The 26,256-nt window shown below is 42.9% G+C and overlaps 1 protein-coding gene across 2 annotated transcripts in view; it reads right to left on the bottom strand.

Annotated features, from left to right (window-relative positions):
• Nucleotides 1–11,868, bottom strand: part of FGD3 (FYVE, RhoGEF and PH domain containing 3) — a 204,074-nt gene extending 192,206 nt beyond the window's left edge. For both annotated transcript variants that reach the window (XM_075938919.1, XM_075938920.1), the window contains exon 1: nucleotides 11,519–11,868. In XM_075938919.1, coding sequence (XP_075795034.1) covers nucleotides 11,519–11,534 — 16 coding nt within the window. In that variant the 5' untranslated portion in view covers nucleotides 11,535–11,868. The remainder of the gene's footprint in view (nucleotides 1–11,518) is intronic.
• Between the last annotated feature and the right edge of the window lie 14,388 nt (nucleotides 11,869–26,256).

Below are 26,256 nucleotides of genomic sequence, written 5' to 3'. Positions count from 1 at the left end.
TTCAAGTTTAAACAACTAGACATTTGCTGAATGAGTATGCCCTTTATTTATTAATGTTAGAAACAAAAAGAATAAAAAAATTCTACCTTTATTTCTTTGATGCATCCAGCCCTTGGAATCATTTTATTTTCCACAGTTGGCTCTGTGCCTTTCTGCTGCTCAGAAACAGACAGAGAATTTCAATAGCAATTAGAAATGCAGAGCTACAGAATGGCTCAGCAAGTGGCTCCATTAATTACTCCTCGGAAAGCCTCAGTTCAAGTCATCAATTACTTGAATCAGGTGGGAGTGCCCCGTGAAGGTGGCATACCTGCCTACAACAGGAAACTGGAAAGGCTAAGCTTTTCCTACCTGCAAACCAATCTATCCCATAACTCTGGTTTCTCTGACATCTGGAAGAATGGGAATGGGAAATATCCAATGCAATTCTTTTTTAATTAGGAAAACATGTTCCCTACTTTAATGCAAACAATAATGGAGCTCAGTAATTCAAATACTTTTTTTTTCAGCCTGTCTCAGTTTAGTGGGCCAGATCTTCAGACATTATAAATCAGTGCTGCTCCATTGACTTCACTCTCACACACATGGCGTGAAATCCTGGCCCTACTGAAGTCAATGGCAAAACTCCAATTGACTTACTAAGGCCAGGATTTCATCCGTTGGCTCCAATTCAAGTATTCTGATTTACACCAGCTGAGGATATCGTCCTCCATCCGACTCTATTAGTCATTTTCCTGGTTGCTGTGCCCTGGCGCCTGAGCCCAATGGCATCATCAATTTGGCTGAGCTCCTGAAGCTGCTCCAGGGCAAGGTGCTGCTCGATGCACTGTTCTCTGACCAGCTGTAACTGGCCACGGCAGAGGAGTCTCAAAGAACAAAGAATTCCAACCTGTTAACTTTTCCCAAAAGGCTCTGGATCTTGGATGCTGCTGTTCATTCTAAACATCCAAAGCCAGGTACAAAGTTAGCCATTTCTTTCCAAATCTGAACCCTGGCCCGCATCCCAGGAAACTGCCAAACCTCCACTGAAGATGCTATAATAAAGCAGAATTTCAGTGAAAAAGGCCTGTTTTAATTGTTTTTCCATTTATTTCTCTTTTCTCTTCCTGTTCTCCATTTTTCTTTCTATGTCCAAAGTATCTTTTTTCCTGTGTTTTACAATGTCCATGGTTTAGCTCAGATTATTTGTTCTATAATTTAAAAAAAGTTAAAAATCAACAAATGGTCCGGCAGCACTTTAGAGCAGGGGTGGGCAATAATTTTTAACAGGGGAGTGGGGGGGGGGGGGGACATACCAATATTTTTGGGAAGCGGTCAAGGGCTGCACTCTTCCATGATATTAATGGAGATGCAGGGTCTGGGATGGAGGCTGGGTGCAGAAGGCAGTTGTAACATAGGGCAGGGAACTGGAGTGCAGGATTTTGGGATGTGACCTAGGGTAGAAGAGGATTATGATCTGGTGCAGGAGATGGGGTGCCAGATCTGGGAGGGGGTATGGGTGCAAGAGACGGGCAGAGGGTTTGGGTATGTTGTGGGGGGGGCAGAGGGTTGGGGAAGGGAGGGGTTGGGGTGCCAGAGGCAGGTTCTGGCCTGGAGATTTACCAGCCAGCAACCAAACCAGCCTGTCTGCCTGCAGAGCTGTCTTGGTGGGCCAGATCTAGTGGCTTGGCGGGCCAGATTTGGCCCAAGAAACCTCACGATACTATCTATATTTTTTTTGTTATTCTCTAAGGTGTTGCAGGACCATTCATTGTTTTTTAAGTTTTTTTTAGTTACAGACTAACACGGCTACCCCTGTGTTCTAGAATTGTTAATTCTTTTAAAAATGTTTCACATTTATTGGTTCACCTTTCATCTAAAACCTTCTTTTTTCAAAACGTTTCTCTCTTCTCATTTATCTTTCTCCTCCTTTTGATGATACACATTGTACCTCTATAAACTGAGACTCTCTGGTCCAGCAACATCCATGGTCCTGTTCCAGGATCAGAGAGTCCTTGTGCATTGTGGCAGGTTTGCAGGGAGCCCAGCCTGATGCAGGGGGGAGAGAGAAGGCCGGGAGCCAGGAAGACTGGTGTGCGGCACCACAGACAGGTTGCTAAAAGTCATGCAGCGTAGCCATTGTTTGTTGGCTCTTTTGCTGACAGAAAACTTCCATCCCAACGAGTAGCGGTAGCTTTGTCAGCGGGAGAACGTGCTAACAAAGTGCCATTCACACCAGTGCTGGTCTTGGGCAAAACTTTGTCTTTCAGGGAGAGTGGGGATGTCACTTTAATACTACAAGACAAAAGTTTTGTAGTTCCACTGCCCGTGTAGACGTAGCCTAGAGGTACCACATTCATATATGGAAACTTCTATAGGAATTTCCTTCTGTGAGAATGCCGCAGCACATTTTGTACACGTGTGATGGAACTGGACTGCCAGCAACTAATGAAGTCCATCCCCCTTTTAGCCTCAACGCTTCAAATCCTTGTTGGAATCACCATAACCTGACGAATGTAAATATTTGTTCAGGGTTAAGTTACCAAGAAAGCATTTGTGCTCACGCCCTGCAAGCATAAGAAAAAGGAAGGCCTAGATTTTCAAAATTAGGAGCCTGAAATCAAGTTTATACTTCCATATTTAGAAACCTGCTCGAGCACTTGGCCACTAGGCCAAATGCTTAAGTTTTTGGAAGTTACAAATATCAGCAGCTCCCACTGGCCTAACATTCATACTTAGGTACCTGCCCGATTTTCAAAAACTTGAGCACCCAGTGGGAGCTGCTGTGTGCACAGCACTTTTGAAAATCAGGTAGGCCCTCAACACAGAGTTTAGCGGCCTTCAAAAATGTTGGGGTTGGTTTCAATAGGACTTGTAAAGGTCTGTGCACACTGTTCCTAAAAACTTTTGTCTCCAGGATGCAGGTTAGATTTATGATTGAGAGTGAATTCTTTAGGTCTCAGCCTCTGAAATCAGTAGATTTTTCACCTGCTCCATAAACCAGCTTACATGTACTGTCTATCATAAAATGGTAGTGGCAGAAGTGATTATTCTTCTGTGATGGCACTGCACATCAGTTCAGCTATGGACTTTTTATCAAGTGACAAGAGAGAGGAAAAATGCAAGTGCTCTATAAATGTTACATTCATTCAGCAGTTATACATGAAACAACTCTGAAAACTAAATATTCATCCATCCAAGAGATTTCTAAGAGGATGCATCAAAGCAATCTGTGAAGGAATCCCTGAACTTAATTATTTAAAAAGAGAAAATGAAATATGTCTTGACTTATATAGAATCTGATTATTCATATTCATGTTCATGATGCCCTAAGATGTTTAATAGTTCCTTGTCTCTTACAATAGAGTTTCCTGTAATCTGTTCCCAGCCCATCTGTTAACTCCTTAAAGATACTGTCATTAAAGGAATGCCTTTGCCTACTAGTAGCCAATTTGAAGAGTATGAATTGTACATTATTCCATTCACTGGTAGATGCCAGCTTCTTATTCAATAAAGAGCTTGCTTCAAAACAGCAACTGATGCTCCTACCACTTTAAAGCATACTGTAGAAGTCTTTTAAGTTTTTTATAACATAGTTCCAATTCTTCCCTATTAAGAACACCCTACTCTCTAAAATCTCTCTACTGCTTGCGGAAGAGGGAACCAATGTTTGACACTAGTTTTCCTAAACACTGACAACTATCTTCCTCATGCTATTACAGCCTAATAAGGCTACCACAGAATAGACCCCAATGAGTCACAGCTGTTAAGCTTTTCACAACCACTGATTCGGGGATTTCATTATAGCCTCAGCACAGCTCTGGCAGTGGACAAGACTTTAAAGGAGGGGTAGATGACCTTATAAGTAACCCCTTTCAGGCCCCTTTACACTGCCAGAATGGTGTAAAGGGGGGCTTAGTGTAAATGAATATGGTTGTAATAAAGTTGGGATTTTTGTCACAAGTTGTACCGACAATTTGTTGAAATTCCAGTTCTGGTGCAGTCAGTTCAAGTATCACGACAAACCATCTTCCCCCTCACTTGAAAGAGTGGCATTGTCATCTGGCATACAGGTCTGCAATGCTACTCAAGTGTGGCCCAGCCACCCTCCATCAAGATGGGCAGGTGCATGAAGCGGTGATGTCAAGGTAGAGGTATGGTGGAGTTACAGAGCATGGGAGCCTCCTGGACGGCGGTGTGGGGATTGCAAGTGTGTGGGCGGCTCCAGAGATGCAGAATTTAAACCTTTTGTTTTCTAATTTCTTAGCTGTCAAGCTGGCAGCATAGACCTTCTGCTCCCACTCATCCAGTACTTGGGGGGAGGGAGGGGGGAAGAGAATCTCTATAACCTAGAGCTGGCCTTAGCTCATAGACCGTAGTGGTCCTGTAGGAGACTGGCACCACTGGGTTTCCCCATCCCAGCTTTGTGCCCTGAGAGAGACAAGCCCCAGCCTTCACCCTGTCCCGCTCACCTGGGCTTCCCCATGCCCATCCCTTGGTTTGGGCAGGCAGTGGCACATGACCAAGTCCTTGTGATTAAGGAAAAGCTTCTTTTGTCAATGAGTCCAGCCTACCCCACCTGGCAAAGGCAGAAAAGTGTGAGGCCAGTGCCAGCAAGGCTGAGTGCAGGTAGCGAGTGGGACAAGTATCCCAGGGGAGCCTAGACATGATCTGCACAGGTCCCCCGCAGTGTTCACCTCCTCCTCCTGCATTTCCGTCAGTGCCCCCACTGAGTTATGACAGGGAGCAGTCCAGGACAAAACTGAGTGAGTGTCTTAACAACATGAGGGATGGGGTCATGAAACCACTCCAGTCTGCGTCAACTATAATAAGTTCTGGTGAGTGCTGAAAATTGCAGTTTCCACATCAAAACCATCATAGCCTGCAATTTTCTTACCACCTCTAAATGGAAATCTGGCTGGCAGCTTGTAACAAAAAGCAAAAATCATAGCAGAAAGCCTTGTGTTGTCAGATAGATACTAAATTCATACTGTACTTACACGCTGTTTAATTACAGATAGCTGAGTCACTACTTCATCCCTGTTGCTGAATTCTAGATTGCTTTTTCACTCTCCGGGTGAACACAGACCAAATTAGATTAAATCTCCCTTGATAATAAATGACAATGAAAAGCCACTTATGAAAAAGAAGAGAGGTGCACAGCAAACACAGGTGAGTGGAAGGACACACATTAAGTACCCCTTCCCGCCCCATTAAGTCATTGGGAGTTTTGCCACGAATTTCTTTCACAGCAGGGCCAGAGTCTAGGTGTGGACAGAAAATGAAGAGACTGCATGAAGGTGGATAGCATGGATAACTTCCATTGAAGTATGTTTTTTACTTACAAAAGGACCAAACAGCAGCAGAAGTCAGTGATGTCAAAATAAAGAGGCAGAAGAAAGGTAATTTGAAGCACTAGCGGACTGAGGCCACACCAGCAATGCACTTTATAGTGCTATTATTGGGAAACTATGTCATTAACAACCATCATGGAGATCTCAAAATACTGTACTTAGTAGAGTCAGAGTAGTGTGTACAGTTAAGGAGTGTTTGCAGAAACACAAGTCTTCCATTCAATTTAAGTATTTGTTTACACTGGTCTTCATCCCCTAATCATGCACAATCAAGGAGAAATAAAAGGAGACTTTGACTTTGACTCCACTTAATGCCTCAGACAGGTGCACCAGGTAGTCACATTTCTGTACCCTCCCTACTAGCCAGTTTTCTAGTCCTTTAAAGTAGGACGCAGCGTAAGAGGAACTTGCTTATAATGAATTTGGATACAGAGATGGTCCATTAGATGAAAAGGGTGTTTTTGTTTGTTTGTTTTTGTTTTAAACAAATACTCAGAAGGTTTTGGGACACTACAGTACAAATTACAATTCTAGTTATACTGACTCTCTCAATCTACTGCCAGCTTTGCCATGGACTGAATGTGTAAAAACTGGGTGAGTCACTTACCATCATTGTGCCTCTTGAAAATGGGGCTCAGGATCCTCACCAACCACTGATACTTATCATGAAAAGTGATAGTCACCAAATGTGCTAACTATTAGCAATAACAGAAAAGAGTGCAGGCTAGTGGATAGCAGGGATGTGAAAATGTAACCGTGTACACATAGGTCACTGTTGAGTGTGGGCTGATATGTGCAGGGAGCCAATGTAAAATCCAGCTCCTGGCACACACCAGCTCCCGGGGAGCCACCTGTCTCTCTCCCCAGCTGTGCTGCTACCAAAGTATCAGAGGCAGCAGCACGCGGGTGGGGGGGAGGGAGGGGAGTAGGAGAGGAGGCAGGCAGGAGCCAGTGCATGTGGAGAGCCAGCTTTTAGGGAAGCTGCCTCCCCTCCTGCATGTAACCGTGTAACTGAAAATTTTAGCAGACGTTACACTTTTACTTGATTAGACACATTTTAACATCCCTAGTGGAAAGCACAGTATATTGGAAGCTAAGAGATCTCAACACAACTCTTAATGCTGACTCTTCATCTAACCTAAGGAAAAGTATCTTGAACATTTATGTCTCAGTTTCTACATCTGTAAAATAGACAACACTCCCGAATTTTTGGCTTTGCAACACTATTATGATTTCAGATTATCTGAAAAATGAAAACCTTTTGAAAGTGTGTCATTGTTAATCGCTTTGCAATAGTTGCAAACAAATAAAAAAGAGAAAGTTAAATGAACCAAGAGTTTCAAGCTTCTTACAGTTTTTCAAAAAGAAAATGCAGCAATAGTTACTACCGCTTTTTCTCAACCAGTTTAGTCCACTCCATAAAAAAAGTAATGTTCTTTTAGCGGGAACACAGTCCTGCAAACTGCAAATACACTGAGCACTGAATAAATGTTAACACTTTAAAAAGAACTGTAACAACTCCTTTTTTAAACAAACATTTTGTCGGAACATAATATCTGTTCTATCTTGGTTATACCATATATAGAGAGCATTTACTGCAGACATAACACTGTCTTACACGTGACATATATGTAACTCACTCTTTGTTCAAGAGTCCATCTATTTTAAGCATCTTAAAACCTGCTTATTTTTCACACTAGAAACCACTATTAAGATTCAGTTTTTGATGACAGGCTATTGCAAATAGCTTCAGATGTTTTTACTGAATTTTCAGTATATGGTGAATCATGAATAATAGTTTAAGGGTCATTTACAAACTAGGCTGGAAGACTAAATTCATCTTAAAGTTTATAGTTGCTTCAGTAGGATAAAATGTATGGTCAGATGAGAAACAGAACATTAGTGTTCGCATTTTGACATTTACATTCCCCTGTCCTTTTAATCCTCAAATGGACTAACTCAGATCAAGCCACAGTGGCAGACAAATTAGTGGGGCAACATTTGCATCCCTATTGCATAGGGTCTGTTAATAGTGCTATTATAAAACTTTATCTTAGGGGTTTGTAAATGGGCTATGAAAAACACATTCCAAGTGCAAACTTGACATAGAAAGTCTCTGCCCCAGAGAAAGCTTTCCTGCCAATTTATAAACGTAAAAATACACGTGTAAGCTGCAAACACTTTTAATAAAAAAGTACACGTACTATTTTTATTAAAGATGGATTTGGCCAGTAGCACCAGAGGCGTCAGTCAGGAACAAGAAAGCCTGTATAGTGCCCATTGTTCTGGACACTATATAAACACAATGGAAGGGATTAAAGAGTATGGTGCTCAAATCCTATTGAAATTCAATGGGAATTAGGATTCTAAATACCTTAGGGTCCTTTGAAAATCCTAGCCCCAGTGCCTGCCCTGAAGAGCTTACAATGCAAATAAACAAGACCAACAACATACACCCAGACTGATAATGACAATGAAATTCTTATTGTGGATTTTGATTTCCAGTGCCATTTCTCCCTCTGTCCAAGTGGCACAGGCAGCCCTGCTTCCCCAACCTGTCCTCCTTCCACCCTGATCACTCAGATGTTTGTATTTCACATTAACCCTTGTTGTCCTGTTTTATTACCACCATTCTTTTATTTAAATGCCTGCTGTCTCGATGCATTTCTGAGGCATCTCAAGCCCTAATCAACACCAAAACTCTGGTCTCCTTGCCACTGTTCCCTGTCAGCTGAGTGCACGGAGGGCCACCCAGGGAAGAGTAAAATACCCCTCAGCTGATTAGCAGAGCCACCACAGCACCCTCAGATAACAGCATGTGTTTCTACTGGTGATACACATCTGCACATGCCTGAGTCCACATAACAAAATGTATTCTGCACGTCAATGGGAAACATTGCTCTGTGCAAATAGTCAATTCAGTTAGCAGATCCGCAACAAGCACGGAAATTCCCCAACGGCTTCAAGTTTCTGAAAGAGCATTCCCTTGCCGCGGCTGTTCCAATGTGTGCCTACTCAAGCAGGGGCCTTCGAGCTATGGCGTAGGGAAGAAAGCCAATGGACTCCTGCCTGCATGTTCAGAGAGACAAAAGGAGAGGCCTCAGGAAGCAGAGTGTCCCAGACCCAGTTTGAGCAATATGCTTAAGTATGTGCCTGATTTCAAATATGAACAGCTGAATGGAAGTCAAATGGGACAAATCCTGGTATTGCCAACCCAAGCATTAAGAAATAACGAGTCAGGTCCCTAGCAGTTATGAGGTGGTTTTAAAAATTCAGAAATGTTTAAAATAATGAATTGCTGAGCCTTTCTATAACTTCTCTGCAACTATAAGAGCTAGAAATGTAAATTCCATTAAAAAGAGTGAGATTCTCTGGTAAATACCTGGCTCTAGAAATTGGGGATTTAAGGAAAAAACCAAATAACTCATAATAAAATGTGTGAGATGACAGAACTGTTTAAATACTGGAGCCTGATTTTAAGCAAATGCGTAAGTACCTGGCTGAGTCAGGGCTCCAGTGTCTAAAGCAGAAGAGGAGCTTTGCCGGCCTGCTTACCTTGCAAATGCTCCCATGCTGACTAAACCTGCATCTCCTCCCAGGAAGGAGAGTCCTTGGGACTTTGAATGTATAAAATGAAAACTCTGAATTAGGGATGCTAAAAAGCAGTTAGTTAGTTCACCATGTAACAGCTGAAAATCTTAGCCGTAACTCAGTTGCATGTTGTGGCCTGTGTCGTAGAATACCGCAGAGCCCTCAGCACAGCTGGCTCCGAGGAGTGGGGCCATCAGCCAGTATGAACCAAGAGCTGGCTCCCAGCTGCCTGTCCCACTCCCAGGGAGCCAGTATAAGCTTTATACTGTAGTCTGCAGCGCGGGACAGCACCCGGCTCCCTAGGAGCAGATGTACACCAGGAGACAGCTTTTAAGCCATCTCCCAGCATGCACAGACTCCTGCTTGCAGTGCAGGGCGGCAGTTAGCTCACTCCTGGGAAGCGGGGCCAGGAGTGGCCATGTAACCGTCATGCTTACCAGTTAACCATTTAAATGGTTATGCTATTACATCCCTGCTCTGAATCCATGACACCATTGCTAGTGGCACTCCATTTAATTCAGTCCAATTTGTAACATGCTTTTTTCCACCTTTATTAATCTAAAGATTAAGTAACATAGGTGAAAAAACTTAACAGAGTTACACCAAGAATGAATTTGCCCCACTTTACTTTGAGTGGCAATTTATAAAAGCAGTTGTGCTAATTTGAGGTATGTTCAGAATACATCATTACCTATGTTATTCATAACACTCAAAATTAATTAAGGTGAAAGAGTGGTTTGTGTTGATGTTAGTACTGATTTTTTATGTTGACAGAATATTTTTAACTTCCAATATGTTGTCACTATGTTCCATTTACATTTTGCATTTCTCCGTTTGGACAGAGAAAGTCAATAGGGTCACTATCGCTTTTGTTTATAGTGACTTTCCAATGCATTTGTACTGCAGTGTTTGGGTTTCAGATGCTACTGGGAATGTCTGAAAAAAGTAAATGCTTTAATTGAAATGTTTTTAATTGTACAAACGTTTCTATTGTTTTAGACTATAAAAAAGTCTGCTTTCACAAATCTTCAAAGTTGGGGAGGATTTTGAATAGAGTGTGTCTCTTTAACATAGTTTAACTACTCAGTTTTCAAATGGAAAATGTGACTTAAGTATTGAGGTTTAAAAAGCAGCTACAATGTATGCAGCCAATTTTCTAAACATGAATCTCATAAGGGATTTTTTTGGTTTGTGTGCTGTTTTTTTTTTTTTGTATGAGAATGTATGGTTTTCAAAAGGCAGTCAGCTAGCTGCAATAGACCATAATGGCCCAGAGGTTTTCAATTTGCAGACTGAAAGTGGTTTATGTTAAGCAGTAACAGCTCCAATAGGTATTTCAAAAAAAAAAAATAGAAAAAAAAGAGCAACGCTTTTCAAAAGTGCCTAAATGTGGATTTTCTTGGTAGGTCGTAACTGTGCTGAGGAAATAAATAGCCATTCCAAAATAAGCGTTTAACTAGATAGGCTTTATGTGGTTTTCGAAGGATCTAAAAATATATTTACACAGCTCAGTACTGTATTTACAGACATGACTAATCTCTCAGTTGATACTATAGAACATCAAGGGCTAGATTCTGATAGCTGCCACACAAGGTGAGTCAAGCTTGTAAAGACTAAAGGCCGATGCTCCATCTGTAATTCATCCTCTTGTCATTTCACCCTAACAGGGATGCTAGACCACAGCATTAAACGTGTACTTGGAGTTAATGGTGTGGGCCTTTTGAAAGGGAGCTGCTCTCTCGCCTTTGTGCAAATGAATGTTACAAACTGCCAAGCGAGCTCACAAAGGCAAAACTTATCAGCCCAGACTTAAGTGCTGAACTTGAACCTCCGATAAGGAGTCTGATAAGGCCTTTGTCTGCTCAGACACAACTGTCGCCCCGCTGACTTCCCCCAAAACCAGGAGAAGGTCTCGGCAGGGCCAGTCTCTTCAGAGCTGGCTCCTGCCCGGAGGCCCCAAGCACTCCTAGGATTCTCTGGAGCCAAAGGTGCAAGCCGCATGCAGAGCTGCCTGCACAATAATTGAACACAGCAGCTGGGCCGGGCTGCCAAACGTGCCGAGACCACGCAACGGAGTTGGCAGGGCTCCGCCGAGACCAGGGGTCGGCTGGTGCCGAGGAGCCCTGGTTAAGAAGTAACTAGTCCGAGTTAGGACGCCTGACGGGGCTGGCGCTAGCTGCCTGTTTCCGGGCAGGCCACAAGGGTTGGTCTCTCCCTGCCCCGGTCTCCTTCCAGCCCAAGGCAGAGTCAATGAATGGGGCTGCGGAGGCGCCGGGGGGAGAGCGGAGCTCAGTAAATCTCGCTCCCGGGCACGCCGAGCCAAGCACGGCGCAGCTCCCCCGCCCCAGGCGCCCCCGCCGCCGGGTCCGTGTTCCGAAGGGGGCTGCCCCCTCTGCCTCCCAGGCCTCAGTCCGACGGGCCGGGAGGGGCTCAGGCGAGCAGCCGCGCTCGGTCCCGACTTCCCCAGCTGGGCGCTCGCCGAGCCCGGACGCTGCCCGCGTCCCCCCAGTGCCGAGTCCGCTCCCGGGCGGGAACGGAGCCGGCTGGGAAACTTCTCCCGGGACAACTCCCCGGCCGGCCCGGCCCCGACTCACCCTCCGGCAGCTCCATCGGCTCCAGCGCTGCCTGCCGCTCCCCGGCGCGGCTCCGGCTCGGGCAGGGCGGCGCGTCACGGCCGAGCCCTCACAAAGGAGGCTGCCTGGCGAGGGGGGTGGGTTTCCTCTCCCTCCCACCCGGCCGCCGCATCGCGCCCGCCCGCCAAGGCTGCGAGAGGGACACGGCGCCCCCAAAGGCTGCGGCCGGCCGGCGCCTCCCGCAGGGGAGGGGGGGGTCCGGGCTGCAGCGCCCCCGCGGCGGAGCACCAGGGACGTCAGGCCAGCGGGGGCTTCCACTCCCTGGCAGCCTGGGCAGGGGCGGCTGGAAGTTCCTCTAGGCTGTCCCAGGCCACTGAAGTCACTAGCAACCCCCCTCCTTCAGGGGAGGGGGGTAAGAACTAGATCCTCCCACATCCTCCCTTCCTCTTCTCCCCCCCTCCACTGTCTGGACAGAGAATATGGGGGGGGGGGGGGGAAGACGCCAAAAAATCCATCCCCATGGAGCAGAGCTACCTGGGCTAGTATCTGACACTGGCACTACCCTCTTTTTGGCACAGCTGCCCCCAAAGACCAACATCACCCTGCCTGCTCCATGTGAAAATCTGATGGCCTTGCCCCCCTGCAACAGCTGCTGCGGCGTCCTACAAGGCTGCTTCCTCCACACACTTCTCCCCAAGCTGTGCAGCTCAGCTGTTGTACTGGCAGCTCAGAACATGGAATAAGACAGCAGGTATGGGTTGGGGCAGCAGGCACTTAACCTAGGGTAGAAAATCCCCCTGGAACTTAATAAGGAGGTACAAAGATATCCCATGGAGAGCAGAACCAAGATTCCAAAGGCCTGCTTTACAGGATACAGAAGATTTACACACAACAAAATGTCAAGAATTTCAAAAGTAGCTTCCAACTGTACATACCAAAGTTGTCCAGAATTGTACACAAAACATCTCAAAACCTAGACATGAAACATGTCTACAGAGCTGACAAAACCCAAAATGCTTCTTGGTACTATTCCAAGGACCAAAGTCAGAGACTCACAGTTTGACCCATGCAAGGTTAGAGATGGATGTGAAAGAACTGCTTTGAAAAAATTAAGTTCAGAGTCCCTCACTTGGTCCCCTCCACCACCTCTCCACCCACAACTTACAGGCTTTACAAACATTTTACACCTTTAGAAATCCCACCACAGTTAAGGGCTACAATCAATTCGCTACAATCTTGTAATTCTTTATTACTCCTTGTCTCCCTTCAGATTTATGCTATCTACTCTGCCTCAACTTGCATCCTTTGATTTGTTCTGCCACAGAAATATGCTGTTGGATAGGTGTACTGTGTTAGAGAATAGATGGATATTTTAACTAACGGAAATAGAAAGATTGATCTGTTTGATATTATGAGATGGACTGTAAGTAGTTCATATGTTTGTGTAAAATATATGTAGAAAATATGTATTTTAACTATACTATCTGGGAACTATTTTTGTAGTAAGTAACAATGTGGCTGTGTCTAGACTGGCAACTGCTTTTGCGGAAAAACTTGCCAGCTGTCTACACTGGCCGCTTGAATTTCCACAAGTACAGTGACTTCCTGCTGTCTAAAATCAGTGTTTCTTGCAGAAATACTATGCTGCTCCTGTTCAGGCAAAAGTCCCTTTTGCACAAAGCTTTTGTGCAGAAGGACCAGCATGGACAGCTCAGATCGCGAAAATGGCGATCGGGGCTATTTTGCGGAAAAGTGCTTCTAGATTGGCACGGACGCTTTTCCACAAAAAGTGCTTTTGCGGAAAAGCGTCCGTGCCAATCTAGACGCACTTTTCCGCAAATGCTTTTAACGGAAAACTTTTCCGTTAAAAGCATTTGCGGAAAGTTATGCCAGTCTAGATGTAGCCCAGATGTTTGCTTTACAATGTTTAGTATTAATGTTCCTTAAATAGGAAGTAAGATTTTTGTAATAATTCAATTCATTTTTGCCTCCCTTAAACTCCACTTCGTAGCAGCCAATTCATTCTTGATCAGGAAAGGCTGAAAAAGAACTCTTTGTAACAAGGATTCATCTCAGGTAATTCCCTGATGTCCAGACATGGCCCTTCTGCCATCACCTACCTCTTCTGTGTTTTTTTTTTTAAACCTCGTTCCCAGATAAGAGATCTTTAAGATTCCCCCCCATTAGTGGGGTTTCATATATGAAGTATCATATAGCAAATCAAACTTCTTCACCCCTTACATCCAGCTCTTGCTTCCCATGACTCAGGAGTTCCACAACCCTTTTTCTTGGCTCTGTACTGCTAACTCACTTGCATTTTCCCTTCTTAGGTCTGGAGTCCCACAGGCCTCCTTCTGGGTCCTGTGCAGTTAATTAAGGCCAGCTGCAGCCTCACTCAAATTCTCCAACTTGGTACCTTTCAATTCCCCCCACCCACTTTAAGAGATCAGTAGGCAGGCCTGCAAACAGCCATTCCCATCCTAAGAGCACTAAACAGATTTCTTTCAAGCCATCTGCTCTCCCTCTCCCCCCACTTTGGTTCCCTGGAGGCTTCTCTTTTATCGCTAGTCCTGGGACTCATTTAGCTGCGTGAGCTACCTATCATGTGACTACAATAATTTCCCCATCTGGGGAGCAGAGCTAAGCAAGACACAGGTGGAACTGGACCCATTACCTCTTAAAGGGCTAGTCACCCTGTGACACACATCTGTGCCACTTTTGGCCTGGTCACAGTCTCACTAAGCAAATTCAGCTTTCATCATACACAACTGATGAGCACTAATCAGTTGGTGCCCAATTTTGCCATTTTTATTCACTAGGTCTATTGACTCTTTTTTACACACAAACACTCTCAGGGCCAGAGTCCCATTGCAGGGTACAAAACTCCCTTTGCTTTATTAGTATGTATTAAAACATTCTGTATAAATAAAGAATTAGGCATCAAAGGTGAGAATTTCAAGAGCACCTATGGGACTTAAGGGTTCAGCTCCCATTGAAATTCAATGAGACTGGGGACACCTACTAATTTAGACTCCTTTGAAACTCCCAGCTTCAAGTATTGTCCTGCAGATGTATATTCCTAACATGCATTTAATATATAAATAGCTATGTAAGAGAATAAGGCATTTAATTCTTTACAAGACAGTCATAATATCCTGCACACACAAAAAAACCCAACCCCCCCCAAAAAACCTTAAATAACGAATGCTCCTGTAGCACCTTAGAGACTAACCAAAAATATAGTATCCTGCAATTTGTGCTGCCACATAGGACAATGAGGCAAATTAGCTCTTGAGCTTAGTGATGTTTTATAGCACTAGTTAATCTGTTATCATTAGGTGTCTACCAGATATAATGCCTGTTCAGAAGCAGAAACAAACAAACAAAAAATAAATAGATGCAAAAAAAAGGGGGGAGGGAGGGAGAAGAGTTGCAACATGTAAAGTGGGTCTCTGTCCAATGCTGAACAAAGTAGCTGTGTCATCCTAACTTTTCAATGTAGACCAGGCCTAAACAATGCCAATAAGTGTCTCTAAAATAGGCTACTTTCAAACAAGATAACTAATGTAGGATGTCTCAGAGGAGTAGCCATGTTAGTCTATAAAAACAAGTAGTCCTGTGGCACCTTAGAGACTAATAAATATAATGTATCATGACCTTTCATGGGTAAAACCCACTTCATCAGATGAGTTGGAATAGGAAGCATTTGCAGTAGATAAAACAGTAATGAGTAGGAAAAGAAATAAACATAAAGTGTCTTCCCCCCCTCAACACTGTTAGGGAACTTAAGGAGTTGGAGTTGTAAATATCTGACAGTAATTGAGAGGACAGGTGACACTGCCAGTATAAAGCTGGATAGCAGGATAGCCATATAAACGGAGTTGTAATAGGGTTTGCCAGGAGTGCCAAAAGGACGCCACGTTTCTTTTGACAAATCACAAACACTTTTCTGAGTTGAGAGAGGTCTGAAAGTTTTTAAAGCAAAACCTAGGATTGTGCTTTGTGAGCAGTGTTCCGTCTAATATTTTCCATCCATGAGCGGAGTGAGTTTTGTCTTGTGCACCAACAATGAGGCCATGTGTGCTTGTTCAGATGGGTGTCAGCGTGACACCTACCCATGGGAGAATTCCCCTGCTGAAGGAGCAGCTCTGTGCTTCCCCTTTCTTGCAGCTCTGGGCAAGGAGCGTAAGAGCAGGAAGCTGAGGGCAGGGGTGGCATGAGGGCATCAAACTGAGAGAGGGGTGGTGTGGATATACATTTGGTGCTTTGACGATGGGGAGGAAGCCCATGGCTTGACCTACTAAGATGAAATTAGGCACTCAGTGTTTCCTCTTTGTGCTGACAGTCTCATGCAACTTTGCCCACGTTAAATGACCAAGGCATCCCAAACCTTTTGTGATGCTTTTGAGACATAATGTCCCTATGTTATAGACAGGAAAGCTGAGGTATAGAGTAGTCAATAAATTGCTTGAAATCACACAGGAAGTCATCAACAGAGCTAGGCACAGATAAAAGCAAACTGCAATAGTCCTACCTTCTCTCCTTCAGCTCACTAGCCCCAATACCTCCTACACTTCAAGGCTGCAATAGAAGACTCAATACAGCTCTTAGCTAGACTTGCTTATGTCGTGGAATCTTGGGCAGTGATCCATTCATCCATCATATACAGCATGGCTGTGTCTAGACTGCATCCCTTTTTCATAAAAGGGATGCAAATTAGACATATCACAATTGCAAATGAAGCGGGGATTTAAATCTCCCCCACTTCATTAGCATAAAAATGGCTGCCACTTTTTTTCGGCACGGAAAAAAGTGCCAGTCTAGACGCGGATCTTTCGGAAAATAAAGCCTTTTCTGAAAGATCCCTTATTCCTCTTAAAATAAGGGATAAGGGATCTTTCGGAAAAGGCTTTATTTTCCGAAAGATCCGCATCTAGACTGGCGCTTTTTTCCGGCAAAGCTCCGTGCCGAAAAAAAGTGGCAGCCATTTTTATGCTAATGAAGCGGGGGAGATTTAAATCCCCACTTCATTAGCAATTGCGATATGTCTAATTTGCATCCCTTTTACGAAAAAGGGATGCAATCTAGACATAGCCCATGAGGGCTTCACATCCAAGATCTGTTCTCAACTCTGAGCATTTCTTTTTTGGTTTGTTTTTCTTTTTTGGCATCTTTCCCTTCTCTGTTTTAATAGTAGGAATGAAGAATCCCTTCAACCCCATCCCCAGTAGCAGCAACCCTCCCGCCCACCACACAGCTCCTCAGGCCCTGACGACTGGAGCAGCCGCCTACCTGCCCCCCCGAGCAGCCACCTGCCTCCCACCACTCTGCTGTGTTGCTCTGCTTAGGAGATGGGCGGGGTAGAAGTGTTTTCTGTATACACACACGGCTTAGAGGGAACTATATTTAATTATGAGGCATAATTAAGAAAGCAAAATCAAACTTTTAACAATACATAGACTGCAGAATTGTCTATGAATTCACTGTAGTGAGAGCAGTTTCCTCTCAGTTATGGCCTCATCTCCTACCCACCAGCCACTCTCTTGCAGTCGGCCACAAAGGAAGTAATAGAAGGAACAAGTCCAGAGGGTCATCATTTTTTTCACTTCTATAGCACAGCGTGGCTTGCTCTGACCAAGACCAAAGCTAGAGTATTGACTAGAATAGAAACTGACCTGCACTCTCACCCAATTAGTTCCCACGCTGTCAAAATGCAGTTTGTATAGCAAATAAAAGCAACTTTTTTTTTTAAGTTTTATTTTCAAATATACGTTACAGTTTGCACATGTACAAAAAAATTACATACGTACCTTATGAGATTTGGAGCACCTGCTCTACACAAAGTAAATGTGTCCTTACTCGGGACAATTTCTTATAATTACAAAGACCTCCCCTGACCCTCCCCTCCCCAATAACTCTCACATACACAAGAGTAGGAGAGAGGGGCTTCTAAATGCAATATTAGCAGTTCCCCAAGTTCACACAATTATTCATTCTTCTCCCAAAAAAATAAAAAAAGCCTGTCATAATTCGTTAAAATTCTTTCAGCAGAAGAGAATTTTCCATGTGATTTAATTCTCCCCAGTGCTATGCTTTGCAGTAAGGATTGCCACTGAGTGTCCAGGAAAGGTAAATCTAAGAAAGGAAAAATAACCTCTAATACATTTTATGAGACATTAGAGACCAAAAAGCCTAGGATTTGCAAATGTACATTTTTGCCTGACATGCCTTTCATACAAGAGATGCATGTTGTATTCCTTTCTGGATGATGTAATATTTAGGAGGACCCACATGTGCTTTTGCCATCATATGATACTCTCCTGAATATACAAAGTTCCTTTGTGTGCTGCTTCCTTATTTATAATTCTCAGAATTAGATCAATGAATTTTTTTAAAGCCTTCTCATTTGAAGATGAATTCAGAGTTGTCTTTTGGCCATTTATGCCACTTAGTTTGATGTATTTTGGATTGAGCTCTTTCAACTGCAGGAAAAGAAATACTGCCTTATTTCTCAGTCACAAAGAAATTAAACCAATGATCATGACAACAAGAGAAATATAACTGTGCCAATGCTGAGTCTGTTAGTTTTATTTGGACTCACAAAGAAAAGTAAAATAAAACAGATATATCTAAGTGGCTTTATATAGGCTCATAACTCAAGCAAAAGCAAATTTATGCCACATCATCCAACTATAGTTATCAAAGCAATCAATAATATAAATAAAAGACAAAGCTGCAACAAAACAATGAAGAGACATAGCCACACACAGGGGATACATCTGCACTACAGGCTAAAGTCAAGTTAAGATACTTTGACTTCAACTACACAACATAGCTGAAGTTACTTACCTTAACTCAACTTGTGGTGCTGTCTGCATAGCAGGAAGTCAAAGGAAGAACACTCTTCCTTCAACATCCCTTACTCCTCGTGAAATGACAGTTACAGAAGTAAGAAGCCTGTTATTTCAAAGTGATTTTGAAATAACAGGCTTGCTGTGTAGACGCACACACTGTTATTTTGAAATATCATGACTTATTTTGAAATAAGTATGCAGTATAGACATAGCCTAAGATACTATGACTAAAAAAAACGTGATTCTCCTTTCAGGACAACAGTGTTTCCATAGTTACTCTGGGGTAAAGTTTATGTAACATAGTGAAGCAGGCCCAATATCTGAGGCATGACATTTTAACCTCACTCTAAAAGAATTTGAAATATATACAGACACTGTAAGTTGAACCAGTTAATTCCTTATAATATTAAGGCAGCTCAAATCCAAGACTTTATAGTAGAGGTGGGTTCCTTTGAACATTCACTTAATATGATTTTTCATATTAGTTTGCTTCACATTTTTAAGGCAATATGCATCAGTTTAGTTACTCCACCTCTGTGGAAGCAACTGGAACATATCTGAGTATTACACATAACTCAAAAAATATTGTGTACAGTGTAGCCCAAGTCCTGTTCCCAGAGCCCAGGATCCATAACTGGGGATCTGCACAGCAAGGAATGACCCCCTTGCCAGAGTCCACAGAGTGGCAACAGAGCTATTCTTCAGACAGCAGTTACAATCTAGGTTCGAGTAAGAGGCATTGCCCTAGTACCTTTACCCTATGGGGTAGGGGGCAACAGCTGAGGGATACATGCAATGGCAGATACATTTGTATTGTCCCCATCTTCCTGCCCCACACTTACATAATTCCCTGGGGTGAAAGGGGGAGAAGAGGCAAAACTACTTTAAGTGTGGAAGGTCATGCACCCTCGAGGGGGGCCCTCTAATAGCTTGCACAGTTGAACTTCACCAGTTCTGGGACCATCCCATGGTTCACCCTCACTCTGTTTGAGTTTAGCTCAGACTTGTGTTTTGATGTGCATCAATATCTATGGAAATCAGTTCACCCTCTTCCTTTCTTAACAAATATATGTGTAATATATATGGACTAGTTATAGCCAGCCAGATTTACCAAAAGTAAACTCTTTTGAACAGGGAATGCAATAATGTTGCTATAGCCTGTGTTTGTAGGTTGCATTCCATTTATTACAGATTTTGCATATATAATATAGTTTTAATTTGTTTTAAATGATGCATGTTACTTAGCAAGAGCAAGCATATAATGAAAAGTTAGCACCATTTTTCAAAACGATGCTTCCAAATAACATTGGTTGTAGCGAACCCTTTGAAACCAACATGTACATTCTGAACTGACAAGTGTTGTATTTAAATAGATTTAAGATAAAACATTCAGAAGCACTTAAGTGATTTTGAAGCCTAGATCTCATTTACAAAAGTGACAAGCACATAGGCATCTAAGTCCCATTCACTTTCAGTGAGTGGCACAGGTTCTTAAGTCCCCAAGTCTTTTGAAAATGGGACTTGGGCACTTTGGAAAATTTTATTCAAGAGCTACAAATTGCTAAATGACCTATAATCTGTCTTCCTGGGAGCCTGTCTCTCGTACTGTAATTAAGATCAGTGGAAGTGCTTCAGCTGGAATCCTGGCAGCACAATTTCCACAAAAGGCCTCCAAGCTTGGGAATTCATTTCCACACAGGACTGAAATAACCATATTTTGTTGCAGTTCAGGGCATGCAACAAGGCCTATTTACTCAGGCTTTTCAGGAGGGAAAAATACAATGGGGTCTTTTACACAGAGAGGGAAGAATTGCTAAGACTGATTTTTGCTGTCCTGATTATTGCTGGGGTGGGTGCAAAATAATTTATTTGCATTTTAAAGTTTTGTAAAGGTGTTTTGGTGACATTTTTCCTGTGTTGTTTTGAACCTAAACAAATCAAATAATATATGGCAGTATCAGTATTAAATATAGTTAGCCCCACAAACTAGCCTGTGCTTTTACTGGTGGTGCGCTCTGCACATTCCTTGGTGCACATAAAATTATTCTGCTCAGGGAGGGAAAAAATTAGAGGAAACACTAGATGTCATGCAGTAATAGTCAGCACACATTCACATACAAACTACAGAGACATCTCCTTTAAAATAGAGCTTAAAAACAACAAATGGTCCTGTAGCACTTTAGGGTGCGTCTATACTGCACCATTATTTCAGAATAGCTAACATTATTCCAAAATAATAATGTGAGCATCTACACAGCAATTCTGTTATTTCAAAATAGTATCAAAATAACAGGCAGCTTATTCTGACTTCTGTAAACTTCATTCCATGTGGAATAACTTATTTTCCAAAATAGCTATTTCAAGAAAACTGCAGTGTGGACACTCCACTGCTGCTATTTCAAAATAGCTCCTCACCAGGGCCATTCTAAGTAATTTCTCCCCAGTGCTTCCAGGAGCTCTAAATCAAGATAGCACGTCCACATTAGGGAAGCCTGCCTCGGATGAATTTTGAGGCTTCCCTGTAGTGTGGACACTCTATTTCGAAATAAACTATTTCAGAATAATTATTCTGGAATAGCTTATTTTGAAATAAGCATGCAGTGTAGACATACCCTTAAGCTTTGTCTATACTGCAGGGTTTTTGTACAAGAAGCTTTTTGTAGAAGAGATCTTCAGCAAAAACTTCTTGCGCAAAAGCGCGTCCACACCTCAAAAGCACATCACAAAAGTGATGTGCTTTTGTGCAAGAGAGCGTCCACACTGCATGGACACTCTTGTGCAAGAAAGTTCTGATTGCTATTCACAGAATGGCCATCAGAGCATCTGTGCTTTTTGTGATAGGCTCTTTTTGCGCAAAAAACCCCTGTTGAGCACCCCCACACACCTTTTTGTGCAAGAACTCTTGGGCTAAAAGGAGTTATTCCTCATAGAAGGAGGTATACCTACACCACAAAAAGCCCTCTGTTCTGTCGATTGACTGTAGATTTTCTTGCACAAAAACGTGCTTGAGGTATGGATGCTCCACAGGGTTTTTGCGCAAAAATCCTGTAGTGTAGACATAGCCTTAGAGACTAACCAAAAAAATCTCTAACTTTTCCCAGGGCTACCAAAAAGTTAACAAACAACAGAATTCCTAAGTCATTTGCAAAAGGTTCAAATAAGCTCACTTAACTTGGGGGGTCAAGGGAACCAGGTATCAAAGTCTCCCTAACCAAAAAACTTTTATCACCCAACTTTCTCCTGAAGTCCCCCAAAAGGGCTTTTGTGACTTATGGAAGGACAGTCCTAAGCCCCCCGCAGGCAGAGTCAGCTCTCTAGCTCCGTGCTGAAGAGAAACTAGAGAATACTTGCAACCCTCTGAACTCCCACACTGGAATTCCGCAGTCATTCATCTGTTCTTCACTCACACAAGAACTCTGCCAGGGCCTTTTTCCAGGATGGCAGGTAAACAAGGCAGTATTATCAAAACTCAGCCTATCGGAATCACCTGAAAATACCATTTATCCCCATGAGGTCAGGCTGTTTCAATCTCCTTAGGGTTCACAGATTTAAGGATTAGAACAGGCTATTATGACAATTTAGTCTGATCTGCATAACCAGAGATTTTTTTTACACTCAGTAATTTTTGCACTGAGCCCAAAACTTCTTGGGAGAACTAGGACAGCGGCTTTCAACATTTCCTGGCCCTTTGGGGGATTCTGATTTGTCCTGTGCACCCCACTTTCCATCTCACTTCATCAAAAAAGAACAGCCATACTGGGTCAGACCAAAGGTCCACCTAGCCCAGTATCTGTCTGACCATGGCCAGGTACCCCAAAAGGGAATTAATAGAACAGATCACTCCCTGTTACTCATTCCCAGCTTCAGGCAAGCAGAGGCTAGGGACACCATCTCTGCCCATCCTGACTAATAGCAATTGATGGACCTACTCCATGAGTTTTTCTAATTCTTTTTTGAACCCTATTATGGCCAATGGCCTTCACAACATCCTCTGGCAAAATGTTCTGCATAGTGTGAAGAAATACTTCCTTTTGTTATTAATGTTATTGGGTATCCCCCTATTTCTTGTGTTATGCGGAGAAACACTTCCTTATTTGCTTTCTCCATACCATGCATGATTTTATAGACGTCAACCATATTCCCTGTCGTCTCTTTTCCAAGCTGAGAAGTCCTAGTCTTATTCATCTCTTCTTATATGGAAGCCATTCCTACCCCTAATCATTTTTGTTACCCTTTTTTAAACCTTTTCCAATGCCAATAAATCTTTGAACACAGTGTTCAAGACGTGGGCAGGCCATAGATTTATAGAGGCAATATTGTTAAGCAGGGATAGATAAGACAAAATCATTCCCAACATTCTGTTCACTTTGACTGCTGACGCATATTGAGTGGATGTTTTCAGAGAACTATTCACAATGCTTCCAAGATCTCTTTTTTGAGTAGTAACAGCTAATTTACAGCTCATCATTTTATATGTAGAGTTGAAATTATCTAATGTGCATTAAAAGCTTAAAAGCTACTTGCTTATAAAAATACAAAAGCATCAAAACCTACTATTACTGATGTTTACTTTCTTATTTTTACCGTATTACAAAATCAATTAATTAGAATATAAATATTATACTTACGGACAATGAGTTCTTTATGCTGCTCTACATACGATATACCAACATGTAAGAAATTTTAGTTTGGAATGATTTTGCTGGTGCTTTTTATGTAGCCTGTTGTGAAACCAGGTAAATATCTGGATGTGATGATGTACCCCGGGAATATGCATACTGTTGGTTGAGGACCACTCAAGCAAGGTCTTTCCTTTTTCAAGCCTGAGGCTGCTGAATTACTATAGCCTTGGACAAACCATATAGTGCACTTTAATCACTACTTTAGGCAGCTCTTTGATTACTGCTTAACTAGGGTTGTACAATCCCATGTAACCAGTTAACCTGTTAAATGTTACATTTAACCAGTTAACCAATTAAGAGGGCAGGCCTGGGCATGGGGCTGCTCCCCGGCACCCATTCACATCCCTACTGCTTACTAGATCTGACATGTTGTTATGACAGAATAGTTTTTTTCCTTTGTATCTAGGTTCTAATACTCATCAGTATGGCATCTCACATTTTGTTTTTTACTTGTCACACGACTCTGTCCTCTATTCAGGAATCAGTGGTGTGAGTTATAATAGATGTTCTAGCACATGACTTGAGTTGCAAAATGTTGTTTTTCCCTGGTCTCTACATCCAAACTAGAATCTGAAACAAAACAGAACTTCCAAGTATTTTCTTTTCATTCTTGGTAAGAAAAGAATCATTCCTGGATAGCTATGAACCGTCTGTTGCTGATTAAACAGCAGAACACAACTTTGTGCTGACCTCAGTCCACGTGCGTAAGCATAACTCCTGTTGATATATGACCCTAATTCTAGGTGTTTGCCATCAAAACAAATGACTGTGCTTTCCACTTTAGACACTAGGTGCTGATGTTTCAGAAAACATGAAACAGGCCTTTGACTACACGTCGCAGAAATACCTCACCTAAAAATGCTGGTACTTTGATTTACTGACATTAAAAAACCACCTCAGATTATTTTTCAATGATTTTTCAATAAAGACAAGTATGAACAAAACATAAGTCTTATAAATTAATTATAAAGTCAATTTCTCTAACTCAGTGATAACTGAACCATTACAACTATATCACAAAGGGAAAGGCAGAGGCATTTCAAGCCACTGACTTTATAACATAGCCTTCCTAAATATTAATCTGTCTTTGAAAAATACCGTGGGCCAACTTTTGTCCACAAACTTATGCGCAAATCTCCCATTACCTTATCTGTGTCTCCTAAATCAATGCAGCCCCCAGGAATGTCTGTCTATCCCAGTCTATTTTTCCTTCATTCTCATCTCAGTGCTTTTGTTTGTTTTGATGGGACATCTGTCTGATTGCTTTCTCCCATATGCAAAAGTAAGAGTAATATCAGGTCCAGTGGAGAAGACAGTAGTCAGTGTCTACAGCAGAGCTATCAGGATCCAGGAGAAAATCTGGAGGGAGACCATCTTTCTTGACACTGTTCCAACCTGGAGATCACACTGTGACCAGACATCGGACTTCCCTGTAGTCGTTGAGAGGAGGGAAAAGTCAGTGACTAAAAAGATGTAAGTGATGAAATAAAAGGAATAAGGGAGTAAGAAGGTGAGACCAAAGCCAAAGCAGCAGGACATATGACAAGAAATAAGCAAAGCAGCATCCTAGCTCTAAATAGCCCATTGTATAGGATACCCCTGAGTCTATATCTTCCCCAAAATACATGCCACCATGAAAGCAATGTGCAACAGAAGGAGTTTAAAGCCAGAGACACAGACATTCTCCATTATTTCCAGCTGGGAAGTAGCCAAGTATGGCTGGAGGCCCAATGTTCCTTCTCCCGTCAGTCTTAGGCAGCCTCTTTGCCCTGTGTCCTGTTGCACAGGACTGACTCCTGGGAAGACCATCAGATTCCAAAAAGTGATGGCATTACAGGCTACACAGCTAAAACATAATAGTGTCTACAGAACTCTGCAACAGCCAAAAAGTCAATGTGCCTATCTGTCACTGGAAAGCTAAGAAGAATATATCATCCTGTGCCGTGTTCCTTCACGGGCTGAGGTCTGGAGAGTATTTTAACAGTACTGTCAAGGTGAGAGTCAGTCTCCCCTAGCAGCTCCCCAACCAAGGAAGGAGAATGCTTTTGACATGCAATCCCTCTGGATAGGACTAAGTCCTGGAAGGAGGAGCAACCACCATTTGCAGCAGGTGCGCTGAATTCATGGCACCACCCAAGACACGGTTTACCCAAGCTTGGGCAGAAAACATGGAATGGCTCGCTGAGCTAAATGACCCACTCTCTGCCCTAGGGGCCTCAGCCACCAAACCTCTTACTTTTCCCAAAAACCCACACGCACTGCCATCATAGGTCTCTGCTAAGCTGACAAGGCCTCGGAGTCTCCCTTTAGTCATCTCGACACACGAACACCCTGTCAGGGTCTGCTCCTCTCTACTTACCTGTCCATACCATGCTTTTACCAGCCTCTCTTCACATTGGCTTCCATAGATGAAGAAGCTGCCATTGAAGCAATGCTCTCAAAGCACAGGCAACATCTGAGCCAACACAGGAGAGGTGGGGTTAGCCTCTGTGGGGTTGCCAGCAGCGACCTGTGTCAAGGCTGCTGGACTAGGATAGATCTTGAAACTGTGAGAGCAGCGAATAGGTAAAGTCCATTCAGCCCAGGCACTTCCATAAGTAACTGGGGTAGATCCCCAGTCACCACATGTCCACAATCAGCTCAGGACAGCTGATTATATGCCATAATGGAGACGAAATGGGCGCCACTCAGGCACCAAGGTGAATTACCTGAGACTCAGAAATGTAATCAAGGATTCTCCCCTGCACCAGTGGTGTCATTTAATGACTGGCATGTGACCCTTGAGGCATTCAATCACAGACTTGCTAATTGGCCATAGGATCCATTTCACAGAAAGCTTTATGCTATAAGCCTTCCAAGCTAGTAACTTCCCAAGCAACAGAAGTTATTTAGGATTAAGCATGGAAGGCTAAAGGAAACCCTGATAGGGCAAAATGGATTGAAATGTAAATCCACAGCAAGACAGGATTCAGGGTGGGATGGGGAGAAATCAAATCCTTTAACGTGAAACTAAATAAGCTGATAATCTAACCTTGTTTTCAGCATCATATGCATTTTTCAGTAGCTTGCCAAGGCTATTGTATGCAGCAAGACATCTCTAACTGCATTGGCTCCACTTTGTACTGTACTGCCATCTAGTGGCTGCTTTAAATAATCTCTCCAGGCCATCGTCCAACAGGAAACGGACATTTATTGAAACATTCAGTGAATTGCAAGCAATGGT

The sequence above is a fragment of the Pelodiscus sinensis genome, chromosome 11 (genome assembly GCF_049634645.1).
Source record: "Pelodiscus sinensis isolate JC-2024 chromosome 11, ASM4963464v1, whole genome shotgun sequence".
In the NCBI taxonomy this organism is placed as follows: Eukaryota; Metazoa; Chordata; order Testudines; family Trionychidae; genus Pelodiscus; species Pelodiscus sinensis.
The sequence above is the reverse complement of the archived record's forward strand: the minus strand, read 5'-3'. Positions and strand labels throughout refer to the sequence as shown.